The sequence below is a fragment of the Hypanus sabinus genome, chromosome 18 (assembly GCF_030144855.1).
Source record: "Hypanus sabinus isolate sHypSab1 chromosome 18, sHypSab1.hap1, whole genome shotgun sequence".
Lineage (NCBI taxonomy): Eukaryota > Metazoa > Chordata > Chondrichthyes > Myliobatiformes > Dasyatidae > Hypanus > Hypanus sabinus.
The window spans coordinates 14,721,841-14,738,897 of record NC_082723.1 but is presented as its reverse complement, the minus strand read 5'-3'; the positions used below and the strand labels follow the sequence as shown (position 1 = coordinate 14,738,897).

Below are 17,057 nucleotides of genomic sequence, written 5' to 3'. Positions count from 1 at the left end.
AGACAAAATTTAAAAACACATTCAAAGGGAAGGTAGATGAACAAATGGTGAAGGGAATGGAGATCCATGTAGATAGGTCGATGAAGGATGGGAGGATACTTGAGGATAAACTCTGACTTGATATTTTTATATAGACATACAAATATTATTTTAAAGTTCCTCACTGAAAATATTTGAATCTGCTTTGACTGTTCTTTCGTGAAAACCATGACCAAGTAGCTTTTCAATTATACTGTTTGATATTCAAATACCAAGAATTAATGAGCAAGCAGTTTAAGCCAATTTCTGGTGCATGGAAAGCCTAAAACTGTTGTCCTTGCAAAAAAATGGCATGAAACTAATGCTGTGGCCTCTTGTGCCACAATGAGGCCACCCTCAGGGTGGAGGAGTGATACCTTGTATTTCCTCTGGGTAGCTTCCAACCTAATGGTGTGAATATTAATTTCTCTTCTGGTTTAAAAAATATCCCTTCCCTTCCCCTCTTCATTTATTCCCACTCTGGCATCTTTTCATCTACCTTTCACCTCCCCTTGGGTCCCGTCCTCCTTCCCTTTCTCCTGTGGTCCACTTTCCTCCTAACAGATTCTTTCCTCTCCAGCCCTTTACCTTTTCTACCCCCCTGGGTTCACCGATCACCTCCTGGCCATCCCCCTTCCCCTTTTCTTTTCTGGCATCTTTCCCCTTTGTTTCCAGTCCTGAAGAAGGGTCTCGGACCGCAACATTGACTGTCTGTATCTGTAGATGCTGCCTGACCTGCTGAGTTCCACCAGCATTTTGTGTGTGTTGTTTTGGATTTCCGGTATCTGCAGAATTTCTCATGTCAGTGATACTGGTGGCATGTAGAAACCTAGAAAACCTACAGCATAATACAGGCCATTAGGCCCACAAAGCTGTGCCAAAACTGTCCTTACCTTAGAAATTACCTAGGGTTACCCATAGCCCTCTTTTTCTGAGCTCCATGTACCTGTCCAGGAGTTTCTTAAAAGACCCTATCGTATCCACCTCCACCACCGTCACCAGCAGCCCACTTCATGCACTCGCCACTCTCTGCATAAAAAAACTTACCCCTGACATTTCTTCTGTACCTACTTCCAAGCACCTTAAAACTGTGCCCTCCCGTGCTAGCCATTTCAACCCTGGGAAAAAGCCTCTGACTATCCATATGATCAATGCTTCTCATCATCTTGTACACCCCTATCAGATCACCTCTCATCCTCTGTTGCTCCAAGGAAAAAAAGGTCAAGTTCACTCAATCTATTCTCATATAGCATGCTCCCCAATCCAGGCAACATCCTTGTAAATCTCCTCTGCACCCTTTCTATGGTTTCTACATCCTTCCTGTAGTGAGGCAACCAGAACTGAGCACAGTACTCCAAGTGGGGTCTGACCAAAGTCTGAGATAGCTGCAACATTACTTCTCTTCTCTTAAACTCAATCCCACAATTGATGAAGGCTGATGCTCCGTATGCCTCCTTAACCATAGAGTCAACCTGCACAGCAGCTTTGAGTGTCCTATGGACTCGGACCCCAAGATCCCTCTGATCCTCCACACTGCCAAGAGTCTTACCATTAATACTATATTCTGCCATCATGTTTGACCACCTCACACTTACCTGGGTTGAACTCCCTCTGCCACTTCTTAGCCCAGTTTTGCATCCCATTGTAACCTCTGACAGCCCTTCACATTATCCACAACACCTCTGACCTTTGTGTCATCATCAGATTTACTAACCCAACCCTCCACTTCCTCATCCAGGTCATTTATAAAAATCACGAAGAGTAGGGGGTCCCAGAACAGATCCCTGAGGCACTCCACTAGTGACCAACCTCCATACAGAATATGAGCCGTCTACAACCACACTTTGCCTTCTGTGGGCAAATCAGATCTGGATCGACAAAGTAATGTCCCCTTGGATCCCATGCCTCCTTACTTTCTCAATAAGCCTTGTATGTAGTACCTTGTCAAATGCCTTGCTGAAATCCATATACACGACATCTACTGCTCTACCTTCATGAATGTGTTTCGTCACATCCGCTGAAAATTCAGTCAGGCACGTAAGGCGCGACCTGCCTTTCACAAAGCCATGCTGACTATTCCTAATCATATTATGCCTCTCCAAATTTTAATAAATCCTGCCTCTCAAGATCTTTTTCATCAACTTACCAAACATTGAAGTAAGACTCACTTGTCTATAATTTTTCGGGCTATCTCTACTCCCTTTCTTCAATAGTGGAACAACATCCGCAACCTTCCAATCCTCCAGAACCTCTCCCGTCCCCATTGATAAAGCAAAGATCATTGCCAGAGGCTCAGCAATCTGCTCCATCACTTCCTATAGTAGCCTGGGGTACATCTTGTCCAGTCCCAGTGACTTATCCAACGATGCTTTCCAAAAGCTCCAGCACATCCTCTTTCTCAATATCTACATGCTCAAGCTTTTCAGTCTGCTGTAAGTCATCCCTACAATCGCCAAGATCCTTTTCTGTAGTGAATACTGAAGCAAAGTACTCATTAAGTACCTCTGCTAACTCCTCAGGTTCCATACACACTTTTCCACTGCCACACTTGATTGGTCCTATTCTCTCACGTCTTATCCTCTTACTCTTCACATACCTGTAGAATGTCTTAGGGTTTTCCTTAATCCTGTCTGTCAAGGCCTTCTCATGGTCCCCTCTGGCTCTCCTGACTTCTTTCTTAAGCTCCTTCCTGCTAGTCTTATAATCTTCTAGATCTCTATCATCACCTAATTTTTTTGAACCTTTCGTAAGCCGTTCTTTTCTTCTTGATTAGATTTACAACAGCCTTTGAACACCACAGTTCCTGTACCCTACCATCTTTTTCCTGTCTCATTGGAATGTACCTATGCAGAACTTCATGCAAATCCCCCTGAATGTTTGCCACATTTCTTCTGTACATTTCCCTGAGAACATCTGTTCCTAACTTACGCTTCCAAGTTCCTGCCTGATAGCTTCGTATTTCCACTTACTCCAATTAAGCACTTTCCTAACTTGTCTGTTCCTATCCCTCTCCAATGCTATGGTAAAGGAGATAGAATTATGATCACTACCTCCAAAATGTTCTCCCACTGTAAGATGTGACACCTGACCAAGTTAATTTCCCAACACCAGATCAAGTACAGCCTCTGCTCTTGTAGGCTTATCTACATATTGTGTCAAGAAACTTTCTTGAACACACCTAACAAACTCCACCCCATCTAAACCCCTCGCTATAGGGACATACCAATCGATATTTGGGAAATTAAAATCTCCCACCACGACAACTCTGTTATAGACAATAGGTGCAGAAGTAGACCATTCGGCCCCTCGAGTCTGCACCGCCATTCTGAGATCATGGCTGATCATTCACTATCAATACCCAGTCCCTGCCTTGTCCCCATATCCCTTGATTCCCCTATCCATCAGATATCTATCCAGCTCCTTCTTGAAAGCATCCGGAGAATTGGCCTCCACCGTCTTCCGAGGCAGTGCATTCCACACCTGCACAACTCTCTGGGAGAAGAAGCTCTTCCTCAACTCTGTTTTAAATAACTGACCTCTTATTCTCAATCCATGCCCTCTGGTACTGGACTCTCCCAACATCTGGAACATATTTCCTGCCTCAATCCTATCAAATCCTTTAATTATCTTAAACGTTTCAATCAGATCCCCTCTCAATCTCCTCAATTCCAACGTGTACAAGCCCAATCTCTCCAATCTCTCTGCGTAAGACAGCCCTGCCATCCCAGGAATCAACCTAGTGAATCTACGCTGCACTTCCTCAATTGCCAGAATGTCCTTCCTTAAACCTGGAGACCAAAACTGTACACAATATTCCAGGTGTGGTCTCACCAGGGCCCTGTACAAATGCAAAAGAACATCCTTGCTCTTGTATTCAATTCCCCTTGTAACAAAGGCCAACATTCCATTTGCCCTCTTCACTGCCTGTTGCACTTGCTCATTCACCTTCATTGACTGGTGAACTAGGACTCCTAGGTCTCTTTGCATTTCTCCCTTACCTAACTCGACACCGTTCAGACAATACTCTGCCCTCTTGTTCCAGCTTCCAAAGTGGATAACTTCACATTTATTCACATTGAATGACATCTGCCAAGTATCTGCCCACTCACTCAGCCTATCCAAGTCTCCCTGTATTCTCCTAACGTCCTCTTCGCATGTCACACTGCCACCCAGTATCGTCAGCAAACTTGCTGATATAGTTTTCAATGCCCTCATCTAAATCATTGACATAAATCGTAAAGAGCTGTGGTCCCAATACAGAGCCCTGTGGTACCCCACTAGTCACCTCCAGCCAGTCTGAGAAACACCCATTCACTGCTACCCTTTGCTTTCTATCTGTTATTATCAAACCTTTCCAGAATCTGTCTCCCTTTCTGCTCCTTGATGTCCCTGTTACTATTGGGTGGTCTATAAAAAACACCCAATTGAGTTATTGACCCCTTCCTGTTCATAACCTCCACCCACAGAGATTCTGTAGACAATCTCTCCATGACTTCCTCCTTTTCTGCAGCTGTGACACTATCTCTGATCAACAGTGCCCCACCCCCACCTCTTTTGTCTCCCTCCCTGTCCTTTCTGAAACATCTAAAAGCCTGGTCCTTGAAGTAACCATTCCTGCCTCTGAGCCATCCAAGTCTTTGTAATGGCCACAACACCATAGCTCCAAGTACGAATCCACGCTCTAAGCTCATCCACTTTGTTCATAATACTCCTTGCATTAAAATAGACACATCTCAAACCATCGATCTGAGGGCATTCCTTCCCTATCACCTGCCTATCCTCCCTCTTGCACTGTCTCCAAGCTTTCTCTATTTGTGAGTCAACGCCTCTTCCTCCGTCTCTTCAGTTTGGTTCCCACCCCCCAGCAATCCTAGTTTAAACTCTCCCCAATATCCTTAGCAAACCTCCCTGCCAGGATATTGGTTCCCCCTGAGATTCAAGTGCAACAAGTCTTTTTTGTATGGGTCACTCCTGCCCATAAAGAGGTCCCAATGATCCAGACATCTCTGATATTTCTGATAATGGGTTCATCCTTGTACTTAAAACTGATAATCAGGTGTATAGTATAGTAAAGCTGGTAATTAGTTATCCAGTTATTCAGAAATTCTGATAGTTTGACATCTGGTTTGCTCAGAAACTGATTCTATTCTGGTCCAATCCAAAAAACGAAGACCATATACTTGTATTTGTGAGGTTCACTTGGTTGCGTAGTTGTAGTCAGCATCCTGTGTGATTGCATGTTCCTACTTGTTTTAACAGTCTGAGGCAAACCAATTGAAACTTAGTACTGTACATAGATGCTGTTATTAATTGAGGGGTGCAATTGCCTCAGTGAGCATATTATAGTATTAAGTAGCCTTTATTAGGTATGGACCATTCTTTGCTGCATTACTGCATTACAAATATTGTAATTATAATATGTAAAAGATGTGTTGTGGTATTGATAGAATAAATATTCTGGAAACTCTACAAGTCCAGCAGTACCCAAGTTCCAAGGCGTTGGATTAATGGAGTTACTGATACCCGAGCATAGTCTTGGTCAAAGTGTATCAGTGCTAATATGGTTCATTGATGGACTGTAGCAGTGGAAGCCCTGCTGACATTCTGTGTTTAGTACTGTGGTGTGAATAGTTTGGCACATGCCAAATGGCACTAAGATGTTTATTTCTTCCTGTCTTTGTTCAAGCTGAAACATTTTCTCTTCGGAGTGGTAAAACATAATTCCATATTTTCTGGAGATGAACTCGTATTTTCTGAAATTAACAAATTTCATCAGTATCTTTTGGTATAGTCCTGGTCTTGGGTACAGTCTGTGTGGGGTTTTACTGGATGTTCTGCTTTCTTTCTACACCCCAGAATTGGTCACTGTGAATTGCCTGTGGCATGTAGGCGACAGGCAAAGTCTGGGGATAGTTGATAGGAATGTCTGAGGGGAAAGCTACACGGTGAAAATGATTGGGAAATACTATTGCTCTGTAAATCAATGGGCTGAAATGACTCTCTCATGCAGTTATGTGGTGGAACAGGCTTACTTGTGGTCTACTGCTTCCTGTTAATAAAAATCACTGCAGGGCGTGGGGCTATTGCCTGTTTCGATACTGTTCCTGTCATTTAAATGAAGTGGAAATGCCACACTTATTACAAGGGTCATTAAGAAGAAAGTAGGGATTGTCGAGGATTTTTAGAAAGAAGAGTCGGATAGCAGATTGGCTGACTGGCATGAAGCAAAGAATGGCAATAAAGGGGGCTTTTCTGGTAAGCTGCTGGTGACAAGTGGTGTTCAGAGGTCTGTGTTGGGACTGCTTTTCACGTTGTATATTTGGTTTTGGAATTGATGCCTTTGTGGGCGATATGAAGACAGGTGGTGATGAGGGAGTAGGGAGGCTGCAAGAAGAACTTCAATTAGGAGAATAGGCAAGAAGTGTCAGATGGAATACAGTGTCGGGAAGTGTATGGGCATGCACTTAGTAGAAGGAATAAAGGTGTAGATTGTTTTCTCAACAGGAAGAAAATTCAGAGATGCAAAGGGTTTTGGGAGTCCTCCTGTAGGATTCCTTAAAGGTAAACTGGCAAGTTGAGTTCATGGTACGGAAGGCAAATGCAATGTTAGTGTTCATTTCATGAGAATTGCAACATAAAAGGACGTAATGCTGAGATTTTATAAGGCATTGGTTAGACTGCACTTAGAATATTGTGAGCACTTTTATGCTTATCTAAGAAAAGATGTGCTGCCATTGGATAGGGTCTAGAGGAGGTTCATGACAACAGTTCCAGGAATGAAAGGGTTAATGAATGAGGATTGTTGGATGGCGCTGAGCCTATACGTGCTGGGGTTTACAAGAATGAGGCAGAGGGAATTCACGTTGAAATCTATTGAATATTGAAAGATAGTGGATGTGGAGAGATGATTCCTATAGTGGAGGAGTCCAGGAGCAGAGGGCACAGTCTCAGAATAGAGGGACATTCTTTTAGAACAGAGATGAGGAATTTCTTTAGCCAGAGGGCAGTGAATCCAGAATTCATTGCCACTGACGGTTGTGGAGGCCGTCTTTGGGTATATTTAAAGAGGAGGTTGATAGATTCTTGATTGGTAACAATGCCAGAGGTTATGGGGATATGGCAGAAGAGTGGGTTTAAAGGGATACTAAATCAGCCATGATAGAATGGCACAACAGACTCAATGAGCCCCATGGCCTAATTCTGTTCATATATCTTATGATCTAATAGAATGCTACTTTGGTCACATCATATCTTGGAGTCTGTAACATACTAAAATCTGGCATTGTTTTCAGTTCAAAAAATAATTTGATACTGGTTTTAATTCATGTAATCTTTGTATTTGTGACTTTCTATTACTGGCTCAAATTACTGATATAAAGAGAAAATGACCTGAATTTATTTGAGAGTTGAATGGCCCTAATCATGTTACTTAATTCAAGCTTAAAATTCCATTGATGTGCTATACCCTTGAGTATGATCTAGTGTAATGGACACCCATTGTTAAATTGTCAGAATTTTTCTTCAATACCTGAATATGTGGGCTAACAAGGTCAGAAACCTGTTAACTTGAAATCCATATACACATTCAATAAATGCTTCAGTATGGTAGTTTTACAAAGTTACCAGGACCACAGAAACCCTTCCTTAAATAATATTCCAAGATTATTTGGTAGATTAAAATTTTGAAATAACTTTGCAAGCAGTAGTAGGACATTAATTTCCCTGTCATTTGTAATTCTGGAGGTTTCTCATCTCCATTATGCTATCAGCATAATGTTTCTTGAAATTGTCATTTAAGAGTATGCTGGATAAATGCTAGTTACAATCGAAGATAATCACATTGAAGATATTTGATATCTCTGATTCCAGATGGCCCCATGAACCTTTTTCTTTATCTGGGATAATGAAAATAATAAGTAAATAATAAAGCAATGATTCCAGTAAATATTTTGGCTGTAAATCCATCAATTTAAAACCATGTTCTTGTTATGGCACAAGGGTGCCATGGTGCCACAGCAGTTAGTGCGACAGTATTACAGCTCGGGATGTCGGAGTTCTGAGTTCAATTCTGGTACTGTCTGTTGGGAGTTTGTATGTTCTCTCCAGGACTGTGTATATTTCTTCTGGGTTCTGTAGTTCCCTTCCACAGTCTAAAGATATATCACTTGATAGGATAATTGGTCAATGTAAATTGTCCTCTGACTAGGCATGGGTTAAAAAGGATTGCTGAGTGGCATAGCTCATTGGGTCAGAAGGGTCTGTTCTGTTCTGTGCTGTATCTCTTTTAATAAAGAGAGGGGGGCATTTGTGTTATTGAGTCTGCATGATAATAGCAATTCCATTTAACTCTTTCCTATCTCTTTCCCATAATCCTACAAAGTATTTTCCCTTTCCCTTTTGCCAAAAACTTTAAATTTGATTTCCCTGTTCTGAGCCATTCTCTAGTCAGAATCGGGTTTAATTATCACTGGAATATGTTATGAAATTTGTTGTGCTGCAGCTGGAGTATATTGCAATACATAATAAAAAATGTAAAGTAAGGTAAGAAGTATATATTAAAAACATTATATTAAATTAGTACAAAAAGAGAAAAATCAAGAAGAAGTAGTGCTCATGGGTTCCACATCCATTCAGAAATGGTTTGGCAGAGGGGAAGAAGCTATTCCTGTGTCAGTGAGTGTGTGCCTTCAGCTTCTGTACTTCCTTCCCAATGGTAACAATGAAGACATGTCACATCCCAGATGATGGATGCTGCCTTTCTGACCCTTTTCTCCTCAAACATGTCCTGGATGCTGAGGAGATTGGTGCCCATGGTGAAGCTGACTGAGTTTACAACTTTCTGCAGCTTATTTCGATCCTGTGCAGTGCCCCCACACCCCCCCCCCCCCCAATACCAGATGGTGATGCAGCCAGTTAGAATGCTTTCCACTGTACATCTAAAAACTGGAAGTGTCTAGTGACTAACCAAATCTTCTCAAACTCTTAATGAAATGTAGCCACTATCATGCCTTCTTTGTAACTGCTTCGATTTGTTGAACCCAGGATAGATCCTCAGAGTTGATGACAGTTTTCCCTATTTGTACAATCAAGTGTTTTTCAAGCTTCATGACTCGAACAAACCAACCAACTTCTCCATTCTAACTCTGCACCAATTGTAACACACCTTTTCTATACCCTATCTGGGCACACACTTCTTGCTCATTGTCGTGAACAGAATATACCAACTGTGGCAACATCAAATATAGTTTTATTTCACAGAATTTACAAGCTGAATTTTGCATCTGAGTCAAGTTGTCTTTATATATGGACAAATTCTCTACTGTTAATGGTCTTTTTATACTCCTCTCTTCATCAGCCACCTTTTATGAAAATTATTGCCTGTTGCTTCATTATTTACCAAGCAATCATGTGCCTGAGTACTGTGACTGTTTAAAATCAATAATTCAACTCTGGGTTATGGTCCTCTATTTTGCATACTAATACTCACATCTCTGCTTCTTTTGAAGTGACTAAATATAGCTTAAAGTAACTTGCAATTCATATGCAATACTGACTTTTTGATTCGAGTCATACCTTTTGTGTGTGTGAGTTGTCACTGGTTTAGTCATGAATATAGTTTTTAAAGCTTTATCTTGTCTGTCTTGTCAGCTGGTTGTGAGGCAATAACTTTGGATGATATAAAATTGTGTATTAAACTTTTGTACTGTTCATGCAGTGATGTCTTTTGATACTTTTTATCACAGTAGGCCAATTTTGAGAGGGTGTGTATATGGCTTCCCTGCTTTTAACAACTGTTTTATTTTAACAGGCTTGCTTAGAGAACGACATTGATAAACTTGGCAGTGAGCAGAAGGTTAACGAAGCTACAATTGCTCGAATCAATACCTCCAACAGCAGCTTGCCAAATACAACAATTGTAACACCACATGCAATACAGAATGAAACATTCTCCCAGGTCTGCTTTCTGCCTTTTTAAATGAACATGCACATTTTTCATAGTAGTTTGCATTTTGTAGTGTGACTTTCAACTTTAAAAGCATGTTAGTTAACTCAAAATTGTAACTGTTTAGTGCAACCATGTGCAAATTTAAACATTTGTTAAATTAGTCCTCCATGTGGAAGAAGGGTAGTGTGTTTAATAAGATTGACTTGAGAGCCCTTTTGATATAGATTCTTATTTTACTTAATTCTAGCAGGTTCTTTGTCACTGGTTAGTTACATAGCTGTTTTGTTGCTGCGGTGATAATTCTCGAACTGCAGTGCTATTATCTTATTCACACTATATGCCAAGCTGCTTGAGTGTATTTTCCTTGCAGATTCAATTAAATCACTGACCTGCTTTTGGCAGAAAGAGACAGATAAAGAATGAAACTTGGGTGGTGCTCTTGTATTCACTGATGTAGACTTGGCCAGCTCCTTGAAAGAACAGAACTGAAATTGAGGTCTCCTATGCATTTTTTTTGTGCTTACTAGCTCCGGTTATTTAGCCACAAAGTTTTTGTAAGCTAAAACAAATCTTTGTCTGTAGATGTTACATTCAACTGGAGATGAAGACCAAAGTGAAGAAGGCAGGTAGGAGCATCCTTGATGTTTCACTAAACAGTCCCTCACAATCGGATGGTAGTTCTCCTTTCACTAGACTGTCAGTAAAAAGCAGTGGATATACGAACATACCTGATTGAACTGGGTGGGGCGGGGGAACATACAGTGCAACAGCATGATGACATGTTTTATCTGAAACAATATTGAATTAAACAAACACGAGGAAATCTGCAGATGCTGGAAATTCAAGCAACATATACAAAGTGCTGGTGGAACACAGCAGGCCAGGCAGCATCTATAGGAAGAAGTAGAGTCAATGTTTCGGGCTGAAACTCTTCATCAGGACTCACGACGAAGGGTCTTGGCCCGAAACGTCAACTCTACTCCTTCCTATAGATGCTGCCTGGCCTGCTGCGTTTCACCAGCATTTTGTATGTGTTGCTTGAATTAAACAGTGTAATTTGCATTAAAGGTGCAGCATTGATGGCAATTTAAGCAGACTAATTGAATGTTTGGTGTAATTTTAAGGTAATTTGATTTCCTTCTTTCTGTATCAGAATCTGTACCTCATTTTGGTAAATAAGGACAGTGATGATGTTGCTCACTGGCAGTTAGAATTAAAATTTCTGGCCTCCATCAGTCATGGTCAACCATGGGCACTGCGCCTCTGGTAGTCACCGGGAGTGGCCTCTCCAGGGCGCAAGCCAGGGCAGAGCTGATATGGAGATCCGTCTGTTGCCCATGCAGTGGGATCCCCCTCTCCATGCTGACGACAGGTCCAAAGGAACGACGGAAGTTGGTACAGTTTGGTGCCAGCAGCATTGTAGGAGTTGCCGTGCCGGTGCTGGGTACAGCAGTCAGCCGCCTTCGGGACTCTGACTCCGGACTTTTCTCCCAAAGCCTTTCCCATGAGCAGGTATAACGGTAAGGCAGTTGAGGTTTGAAATTGGAGTTTTCCCTCTCCTAGATGAGCTACCATCCGTAGTTAACGAGCCCCATCTGCCCAGAGCAACTGGTTTTAAGGAGCCAGTGGCCCGCCTTTGCCCCTTCTCCTGTCAGTGAGAACAGCTCCGCTGGGCATAAGAACTATGCCACATGTGAAGGCCAGGAGTTGGACTTGGTTGTCAGAGGCTGTTTGAGATGCACGCCATGAAGAGCATTTGTTTAGCAGTGGGAGCTCGTCCCCCTACCACCCTTTGGCTATGACTACATAAAAATATGTGCAGTGCAGAAGCAACTTTATCCTCTCCTGTCCTGCCAGTTGAATAACAAAGCTTCCTTCTTTATGCATGGTTCATGGATGCTGTTTTCCCTTGCTTCTTTAATTAAATTAACACCTTCTCTTCTTGCCCATGACTATAACTTCTAACAGCTATTTCATAGCTGGACACATTCCACAAATAGCCCAATCATGTTCAATTCACAGAAAAAAAAACACTTTGGAGCAGAATTTATGATATGGACCAGAAATCCAGTCTTATTGTTATTTTTCATAAGCTTTTTCTGATTGAGGAGTGCTGAGATTGGTTAGCAGACCAAATGTCATCATTACGTGTTCACCCTGTGACCATCACATCTTGAGTTCTCAAGATAAATTTGCTGAACTGTTGAGGATTAAGAGTCAATTTTTACAGACACATTTGTTTTATGACTTTTTAGGGGTGTCTCCTCTACAGAAAGCCTTCGACAATTATCTGCTCAGTTAAATGGCTTGGTGACTCAGGTGAGGCTGTCTCCATTGGGCTGAATTTTGTATTTTAATCAAATCCAATTGTATTAAGTATGAAAACTCACCTTTCTTCTTTTCATTATTCTGTTCAAATTTTATTGAGCATTGCGTGTAATCCAATCAAAAATTTATTCCTACTGTTGGATTGCCATTTATTTTCCGATTCTTAGGGGAGTCAGGAATGATGAGCCATCTTAATACCAAAATTTTAGTTTATTTCGGAGTATAAACAAACATGCAAATACTAAGCAAACTGAAGAAATGATGAGAAATGATGCTAAGAGGTGTAAGACAAAGGAATGAAGATGGCGTTTCTTATCACTTTTATAATAAGATGAGGAAAATTCCTCAGATAGAAATGAATTAGTTAATAGGCTACATAATTAAAACAATTACATCATGTGGGTAATGTGCTAATAATTAGCCAAAGAAAAATGAGAAAGGTGATAAATTGAAAGTAACTGCTTTCTGCCAGTGAGTGTGAAAAATACGAGTTTGTTAAAAAGTGCAAATCTTATAAAAAGTTTTTTAAAAAAGTGGTTTCCAACTTTAATGTTCCTGAGATCAGTAAGAAAAGGGATTGGCTACTGGATTCATCTCATCTTCTATCCCTAGAATCTAACTTTTCCACTTTTATATATTTGTGTGTCTATTGCAAAAGCTTTTCCCACCCAAAAGCTACCATTCATGGTTCTCTTTTGAAACTTCTCATATCCCTGAACTGCCAATAAACCTGTCTTCAAGTATACCTTATGCTACTTTTCTGTTCTGAAATAAGTGAAAGCCCAATGCCTTCAAAATATGGAATTAATTGGCTTTTAATTAATACAGCTTTAAATTTCATAATTGACTGTTAGTCACTGTGTGAAGTAACAAACCAGAATAAACTGCTGCTTGTAATTTATTAAGGCTGGGTCTAAGAACTATAGTGCTTGTCATAGTTCATATAACTCGAAGGTACTGAACTACTCTCCCTCTAGTCATATTGGTATTGATTTACTATGTGGAAGTTGGAAAACTTTGGAACAATGATGCATTAACCTATGCAAGTTTGTAATACATTTCCAAGTCAGGGCTCGTGAAGTCTGGATTGCCCTACCTCTGAATTTTTAAGAAAACCACTGAGCCTGTGTAACGTATCAATCAATACAGGATGTCCTACTTTTATTTGTATATAAGATTTAAAAAAATGATTATAAAACAAAAGCATTAGGGTGTTCATATGAATTTGTCTGTAATTTCCAATATGCCACCTGAATTTCTCAGTTGGATTGGCACATAATCTCCTCCTCCTTTCCCAAGTTTTGAAGAGAATCATGTGACGCTGAAGCAGCTGGTAAAATCTTTGACTAGGATTAAATATACAAGTGGTATTGCAATTTAAATGTACATTTGATTTGATTTTGTTTTGGATACTTACATAGAACATTTTAATTTACCTTCTCATTCTCCACTCCCTAGACTACTTACGTGAATGGTGAAAGCGGAGCCTGTACCATCAGCTCGAAAGAACTGGAGGTAGGGTGATGGAAGGGGGTTCTTAACTGTAAAGTTTTAATGCACAAAAAAATGTTAAATTCAGAACAGTTTGTTCACTTTTAGCAATGACGTTCATTTCTGAGGGGCTTTTAATTTTTCTCAGTGTGATTTTACAGATTCTTTGAATTCTGAACTTTTCCAGCTTGTGTGTGGAGAGTAATTTCAGGGGGAAGATGACCTGGTTTTGCTAAGATTAGATCCTTGTGAAAGCTTCAGGTTGGTAGGATTCTGACGGAATGGTAATCACCTTAACATTTTTTATTACGTCGAGACAGTATGGCAAGACAGCATACGCTTAGGGATTTGCAGCAGAGGCTGAGGTTAGTTTTAGAATTTAATAGAGTACTTTCTGAATGCTGATACCTAGAAGCAGCAGAGTTTCAAGGTGGTTTAATGTGAAATGCTACAGGAAATAATGCCATGATAGATACAGGAAATAATTTTAAAAGTGCTGTTAGAATTTTGGGTTTAAAAGGGAAGTGAGAATTTTTTTTTATAGCTGCACAGCTCAGACAAGAGCTGGGATGTGCTGAGTAACTTAGGGCGTCAAAGTTATTAAGTAGCTAAAGAGAGTGGTTAAAGAGAGAGAGAGAGAGTGTAGGTTTCTCAGAGTCTTGCTTACATCTGAGGTTTAATTTGTATGGAGTGATTACACATCCTAAGAGTTGCATTTTCTGAAATTTAGAAGTGATGGATTGATCAAGATTTGCAAGATATTAAGCAATGCAGATAAGGTCATTAGAAACTATTTTCACCAGGTGTCTGGATTGGGAGAATAATTTTGAAAAATCTTAAAATAGAAATTAGGGAACTACAGAGTAGACATTTGGATTCCTCTTTCATAAATGGCAATTCAGCTCTGTTAATTATTAAATTTGCCTTGAGTTTAATAGATTTTTGTTAACCGGATGCTTGAGAAAAATCTGGTACAGTATTAGGTCACAGATCCCCATTAATTTCACTGAGCAGCTGAATAGTCAGGTTGGGCTAAAAAACATACTCATCCTACTTTTCCAGTAGTGCACAAGCTTGAGTTATATGACTTCTTGCACAAGCTGATAGGTTCCTCTCAAATATATTTTTTATGCAAAATTTTATTTATAGTCTAGGGACCTCTAATTCTGCACAGGTCTCGATACTAGTCATTCTTGTTATTCCTACTAAAGTAATGCATTTTGGACTACTTGCAACAGAAATGCTAGCTGTTATTCATGTGTGACTCTTGAGCTTGTTCAGAAGACATATGGTCTCCCTCTTATCAGCTTGTCAGCAACAATTGTCCCAATCTGCAACTTGAAGTGCAGTAATCACTGGCAGTGTTGTTTTTGCCTTCATCAATAATTGATTATTTTTATCAGCAGATTGAAAGCGAGTTTCCTCTGATTTCAAAATATCTCTGCACAACTCTGTATAAGTTTTAGTGAATATGATTGCAAATGGATAAAGTGATCTCTATATGATTGTGGCTTGTAGCTAATGACAAAGTAAATGAAACTGGGGCCATGTCCATCAAGATTAAAGCATGCACCACCAGAGTCTTGCAAAACTAATTTGTGTCAGGTGACTTAATGTGTCTCAGAACAGTTGTGGCTGTTCACAAAATTATTGTAGCTCTATGAAATGAAAGATTTTCCCATTGAGTTCATTATTTTATGTTCAGATTACTTTCTAAAAGGAGATTCGTATGTTTTCTAAAAATACTGAAATCCATTGTATTTGCACGTCAATTCGATTTTATTTTTTCTATTAGTTTTGAAGTGGGGAGCATTTCTACTGCAGGGATCAGAGAAATCTATTTTTGTATTGGTGCACCATTTGGCACCACAGTGTTTTGGCAATTAATTCTATTCAAAAAATGGGCTTTGATTATTATGCTCCCTTCATATTTTCAAGATCTGATACCTTTACTTTCCTCTTTTTTTTTTAGTTCCCTAGTTATCTTAAGAATTCTTAAGCAAAATTTCTGTGGATATTTACAATCAAGATAGTTATTCAGTTTCAAATTACTTTTTGAGTTAAATAATGCACAGTTGCATTATAAGGACCAATTTTAATATTGGTTTTCATGGCTATTAACTACTGACAAAACTAATATAGGTTTAATAGCTATTGAAAAGCTTCATTGTAACACTTCAGAGATATTTTCCCATTCCAATAGTTGGCCGTCATTTCCATCTCTGTAATTTAGTTAAAATGCTGGACATTTGGGCAGCTGCATCAACCATCTGTATTGGATTTAAACCCAAAAGTGTAGGCATCTTCAGCGACACACAAAATGCTGGAGGAACTCAGCAGGTCAGACATCATCTATGAAAATGAATAAACAGTCAACTTTTTGGGCCGAGATCCTTCATCAGGACTGAGAAGAAAGGGGGAAGATGGCAGAATAGAAAGGTGAGGGGGAGGGGAAGCAGGCTAGTTAGAAGGTGATAAGTGAAACTAAGTGAGTGAGAAAGGTCAATGACTGAAGAAGAAGGAATCTTATAGGAGGAGAGAGTGGAGCATAGGAGAAAGGGAAGGAGGACGGAACCCAGAAGGAGGTGAGAGGTCAGAGGGGGAAGAGTGGGAGAGGGTGGTGGGAGATTTTGCTTTACCAAGAGGAGGCCATGGACTGGCATGTCAGAATGGGAATGGTAATGAGAACTAAAATCAAGATAGTCTTCAGATGCTGGAAATCCATGAGAATGGGGATTAAAATGTTTGGCCACTGGAATGTTTCCCTGGTGACGAGTGGAGCAGAGGTGCTTGACAAAGTGGTCCCCCAATCATTGCTTCTAATCTGGTATAGTGAAAAGAATATCTTAATGAGGAATTAATGACTTTCAAAAAAGTGAGCAGATCTGTACAAATGTTGATGCTGATAGATTTCAACCTCAAGTTAAAAGTGTTGCAAATGCCAAATATACATTTGAATAAAGAAAAAACTTGCTAACACTGTTTTGAAATGTCTATCCAGTGATAGCTATAACCTTTCATTGTGCACTGTGCAAAAATAACAGCACATATTATTAGTAATTGAAAACGGGGAAAATCTGCTTGATATACTAGGCCCATCAGGCAAAATCTGTAGGGAGAGAAGAATTATCATTTTGTGTCAGTGATGCTTCGTTGCCATTCTTTTGTTTTTGAAGCACATGTAGTCTGATAGTTCATCAGCAGACAAAATCCAGGTATATTGAATGGGCGGATTGGTTAGTAGATGCTTCTTCATATAATCAGCCCTTAATTT

The 17,057-nt window shown here is 40.0% G+C and overlaps 1 protein-coding gene across 6 annotated transcripts in view; it reads left to right on the top strand.

Annotated features, from left to right (window-relative positions):
- Nucleotides 1-17,057, top strand: part of golga2 (golgin A2) — a 121,472-nt gene that overhangs the window by 49,971 nt on the left and 54,444 nt on the right. For all 6 annotated transcript variants that reach the window (XM_059993697.1, XM_059993699.1, XM_059993698.1 and 3 more), the window contains 4 exons: nt 9,827-9,973; nt 10,547-10,590; nt 12,220-12,283; nt 13,751-13,807. In XM_059993697.1, coding sequence (XP_059849680.1) covers nt 9,827-9,973; nt 10,547-10,590; nt 12,220-12,283; nt 13,751-13,807 — 312 coding nt within the window. The remainder of the gene's footprint in view (nt 1-9,826; nt 9,974-10,546; nt 10,591-12,219; nt 12,284-13,750; nt 13,808-17,057) is intronic.